The 5,688-nt window shown below is 31.9% G+C and overlaps 1 protein-coding gene across 1 annotated transcript; it reads left to right on the top strand.

Moving 5' to 3' along the window:
* Nucleotides 1-973: 973 nt before the first annotated feature.
* On the top strand, nt 974-1,675 carry LOC139874713 (uncharacterized). The gene has a single exon (XM_071862120.1). It carries the CDS (start codon nt 974-976, stop codon nt 1,673-1,675), a length of 702 nt encoding a protein of 233 aa, XP_071718221.1.
* The last annotated feature ends 4,013 nt before the right edge of the window (nt 1,676-5,688 follow it).

Genomic DNA, 5,688 nt, shown 5'->3' with positions numbered 1-5,688 from the left:
TTATGATCCGTAAACATCTAAAACATGTATCTTATATCGTTGGAAAGGTATTTTGATAAGGAACACAACTAACCACATTCCATCAACCAAAATCATCACTTACAATAATCAAAATCAAATTGAAAGCTCATTAAATGCTCTCTATAAATGTTTTCAAGTTCATAAATACACTTAGATGATTCGGGAAATTAATGCACACATATGATACGCTGTTTTGTAGGTAATCAAGCATACAATCCGACTAAACACTTACCAACAACACTTCATGACATTCAATGCATCAAATGTTCACATTTAGGTCTATCAAACCCTAACCAATATCACCAAAATCAATAATCAAGTTTATGAAGTTTTCTGAAGCAATCTACACATCAAATTGATGCTAATGATACTAGTAACACAATTAAAACATGAACTTAAACATTTAATCAACATTTAATCATACAAAATTTAAGAATAAGCACACCCATTTTTCATATTCAAGCTAGTTACTCAAAACAACAAATCGAGCAAATCAAACACATATTCATGTTAGACTTGAGCCATAGACATTAATTAACACTTTTATAAGTCAAAATTAGCAAGAACACAAAATCTAGCGATTTTAGAAAGTTACTCAAACTTAATGAAATCGGTATGGAATTGAAGAGGAAGATGCAAGAATTCCAAATATGTAATTTATTTTGATGTTTGATTGCTAACTTGAAAATGGATGATGAATCTTTGTTTGAAGGTTGAGAGAAAAGTTGAAGTAGTAAAAGAGAGAAAGAGGAGAATGAATGGAGGAGAACGCTTGGTTGACTAGTTGACCTAGTCAAGTCTTTTGCCTCATGGCAAGTTTAGTCCCTCAAATTTGAATCGGGTGCGTGAATTACCTAAACGAGATATTTTAAAACGCGTGTTAACGGGAGATGTTATAATTATATAACGGACTTTAAAATAGTTAAACGGAAAATAAACGGAAAAAGGCGGGATGTTACATCGGAGTTTGTCGGAACGTGCGAAATCTGAATTTGATGAGCTTGAGAAATTGGTATCATCTTTTAAAATATATCCGGATAAAGAAGACACGTTTTCTTGGAAGTTAAGCGGGAATGGTTTATTTACAACAAAAAAATTAGCAAAACAAATTATGTCGAAAATCTATACTACAAATGGCACATCATCGGTGACTATGAAAAACAATTTTGTTCCAAAAAAGGTGGAGGTTTTCGTTTGGAGAGAAAAGAAGGAAAGAATCCCCGTCTTGTCCGAACTTGATAAGTGGAGAATTGATCTTCATTCCATTCTTTATCCTCTTTGTGAAGTTGAAACTGAATCGGTTAGTCATTCTCTTTTATCATGTGAACATATTCGAGTTATTTGGAGAAAGGTTCGGGAATGGTGGGGTTTTGATTCGGCCAATCTATCTTTTGACAATCTTCTTTGCAGTTCTACTCCCTCGTCGTATTCCAAATTAGGTAGTATCTTATGGCAAGCAGTGGAATGGGTTACTTGTTATCTTATTTGGAGGAATAGAAACCAAAAAGTTTTTAAGAAGATTTCATGGACTCCTCTGAATGCACTTAGCGAAATTCAAATCAAGAGTTACGATTGGGTTGCAAACCGTTGCAAAAAGAAAAAGATTGATTGGCATGTTTGGTTACATAATCCAACCTCTCTTTTATTATTGTAATTTTATATCTATGTTGTGATACTTTATTAGGCATAGGTTTCTAGCTCGGCATCCTTTCGCCTTGCGATGAAAGGTATAATGTACATTATGTTTTGATCTCGAGTAATACAAATATCTGCTTTTCAAAAAAAAAAAAATTTATAGGAAGATAATCCATAGAGAATTTAGATAGAGAGAGAATCTGGAGAACTTATTTATGTGCATGAGTATTTATGATATTTAACCATTAATTTCAAGTCTCCGTTTTTTATTTAAATGAAAAATACATGGTTCTATAGATTTCCTTCAATCAAAAGTTCTTCATTTACCCTTTCATTATATTTAGACAAAATTTCATTCCTCGTCCCTGAACTTTACATCAATTTTGACTCCCTGTCCTTTTTCTTTTTTTTGTGCATCCCTCGTCCCTAATGTATCTAAAATCTACATCCCTCGTCCTCCCGTCTACTTTCTGTCTATTTTGCCGTTACCCTCCTATCACGTGCAGAACATGTGGGGGTAAAAAGGTCATTAAACTACAGGGACGAGGAGCGTAATTATGTCTTCTTCGTCAATATTCAATTTAGTCCCAAAATCATAAACCATAATAAAATCAAATTCATTCCTTTACTTTCATAAATTACCCCTCAGGTTGTTCATCAATTATCGTTATCAGTAATTATTAATTTTAATTATTCTAAATTAATGAAAACGTTTAAACGGAATCAGATATCGATCATATACTTCGACTTGTACCATGATTTATATAGATAATTGAAGATCAAACCTTTGAATAATATGATTTATTTGAAGACAAAAGAGATATCAGTTAGTTGAGGAAGAAACAAAAAAAAGTGGTAGGACACGATGTATATTGCAATCTAGTGAGAAGCATCTTCTTCTTCTTCACAGAACTTTGTATACTCTTTTGAACCCATTAAAGATTCCAATTCTGATGGGTTGCTGGGCTTCACCTTTATCATCCGTCCATCTTTGTACGGGCTCGAATTGATCTTCAAAATCCATTAAAATTACTTGTTAGTCATACGAACAGAACACCATTTCAACAGATTTTGACTTTTGAAAGTCAAATAAGTAGAAAATTCACAAATAGATCAACATGAGCTCAAACACCTAAATCTTCAATCAATGACTCTTACTACAAACGAAGAACAAATTCATGATCCTTATATCTTCCTAAATGTTTCTCGATCTTCAAATCAAAGTAACAACAACAGATTCTGAGTAATTTGATCGGTGTTCATCAAGAAACAAAAACTCGAATTTATTTGGCCTCTGGAATGATTCGGAATGATTCGGACTGATTTGACGTAAAGTAAAAAATGCAGATCTGATCTAAATATACTAGTGATTTGATATGCCACTAATGGACGATTTTATTTCTGTGGTGTCGTTAGGTCGCAGGGTGCTCGATTCGGTAGCACACAGTGTCTTCGTTTATTTATATTTTGCGGGGCCTAAATTTACTTTACTTTCTAAGGTGTAGAAGGTGTAAGTTAACCTAGTGTCGAATTTTATGCTGATTAACGAATTGAAGATCAAGTGGATAATTGTCTTTTAGTTAAATTACGTGGATAAAAGATAGTAGTTGATTTTAGCTAAAGGTCCTAAATGCAGAAAAAGTGAATAAAGTGGGAGGATATCCAAAGTATGCAGATCAAGGAAATGTTGACCAAGATATCAGTATTGGGTTAGGGAAAGGTAATTATGCTTATGTTAAGACTATGCTTGGATTGATGTTGATCTGGTTGCATGATCCAATTACACAGACCTACTTATCTCTGAACTATCGGAGTTCTCTTTGAGCAGTGAGAAGTATGTCACTTAGTCGTATAACTGAAGTGTAACAATATCTCGGAGGTTATCCTCAGTAGAGTACTAGGTTTATTAGTGAGTTAAGCTCTAATCCTAACCCTCGTTATCAGTTCAGATAACTGAATAATAACGTGCCGTGTTGATTGAACACTGATCACAAACGGAAGGAGTCCGTCTGTTTAAGTTGGCAAAACCTTAAATGAAAACTAACAACCATTTCATCATACTAGTGAGATCACAACAAATCAAACATTATACAGCATTACAGTTAATATACTGATAGTAAAGCAGATAGAAACCTAATAAGTGTAGTGACCCAAACTTTTCCATGTTTATATATATATTAATTGAGATTGATATTTACATGATTAAATGTTTCCAACATGTTAAGCAATCAAACTTGTTAAGACTTGATTAATTGAAATATGTTTCATATAGACAATTGACCACCCAAGTTGACCGGTGATTCACGAACGTTAAAACTTGTAAAAACTATATGATGACATATATATGGATATATATATAGTTAACATGATACTATGATAAGTAAACATATCATTAAGTATATTAACAATGAACTACATATGTAAAAACAAGACTACTAACTTAATGATTTTTAAACGAGACATATATGTAACGATTATCGTTGTAAAGACATTTAATGTATATATATATCATACTAAGAGATATTCATACATGATAATATCATGATAATATAATAATTTAAAATCTCATTTGATATTATAAACATTGGGTTAACAACATTTAACAAGATCGTTAACCTAAAGGTTTCAAAACAACACTTACATGTAACGACTAACGATGACTTAACGACTCAGTTAAAATGTATATACATGTAGTGTTTTAATATGTATTTATACACTTTTGAAAGACTTAAATACACTTATCAAAATACTTCTACTTAACAAAAATGCTTACAATTACATCCTCGTTCAGTTTCATCAACAATTCTACTCGTATGCACCCGTATTCGTACTCGTACAATACACAGCTTTTAGATGTATGCACTATTGGTATATACACTCCAATGATCAGATCTTAGCAGCCCATATGAGTCACCTAACACATGTGGGAACCATCATTTGGCAACTAGCATGAAATATCTCATAAAATTACAAAAATATGAGTAATCATTCATGACTTATTTACATGAAAACAAAATTACATATCCTTTATATCTAATCCATACACCAACGACCAAAAACACCTACAAACACTTTCATTCTTCAATTTTCTTCATCTAATTGATCTCTCTCAAGTTCTATCTTCAAGTTCTAAGTGTTCTTCATAAATTCCAAAAGTTCTAGTTTCATAAAATCAAGAATACTTCCAAGATTGCAAGTTTACTTCCAAGTTTTCTAAATCCATTCCAAGTAATCATCCAAGATCAAGAAACCTTTGTTACTTACAGTAGGTTATCTTTCTAATACAAGGTAATAATCATATTCAAACTTTAATTCAATTTCTATAACTATAACAATCTTATTTCGAGTGGAAATCTTACTTGAAATTGTTTTCGTGTCATGATTCTGCTTCAAGAATTTTCAAGCCATCCAAGGATCCTTTGAAGCTAGATCTATTTTTCTCATTTCCAGTAGGTTTATCCAAGGAACTTGAGGTAGTAATGATGTTCATAACATCATTCAATTCATACATATAAAGCTATCTTATTCGAAGGTTTAAACTTGTAATCACTAGAACATAGTTTAGTTAATTCTAAACTTGTTCGCAAATAAAAGTTAATCCTTCTAACTTGACTTTTAAAATCAACTAAACACATGTTCTATATATATATGATATGCTAACTTAATGATTTAAAACCTGGAAACACGAAAAACACCGCAAAACCGGATTTACGCCGTCGTAGTAACACCGCGGGCTGTTTTGGGTTAGTTAATTAAAAACTATGATAAACTTTGATTTAAAAGTTGTTATTCTGGGAAAATGATTTTTATTATGAACATGAAACTATATCCAAAAATTATGGTTAAACTCAAAGTGGAAGTATGTTTTCTAAAATGGTCATCTAGACGTCGTTCTTTCGACTGAAATGACTACCTTTATAAAAACGACTTGTAACTTATTTTTCTGACTATAAACCTATATTTTTTCTGTTTAGATTCATAAAATAGAGTTCAATATGAAACCATAGCAATTTGATTCACTCAGAACGGATT

This window comes from Rutidosis leptorrhynchoides, chromosome 11 (assembly GCF_046630445.1).
Source record: "Rutidosis leptorrhynchoides isolate AG116_Rl617_1_P2 chromosome 11, CSIRO_AGI_Rlap_v1, whole genome shotgun sequence".
Lineage (NCBI taxonomy): Eukaryota > Viridiplantae > Streptophyta > Magnoliopsida > Asterales > Asteraceae > Rutidosis > Rutidosis leptorrhynchoides.
The sequence above is the reverse complement of the archived record's forward strand: the minus strand, read 5'-3'. Positions and strand labels throughout refer to the sequence as shown.

What these genes read in the sequence shown, in the direction of transcription:
- LOC139874713 (XM_071862120.1), top strand. Translation starts at nt 974, where the DNA reads ATGTTACATCGGAGTTTGTCGGAACGTGCGAAATCTGAATTTGATGAG.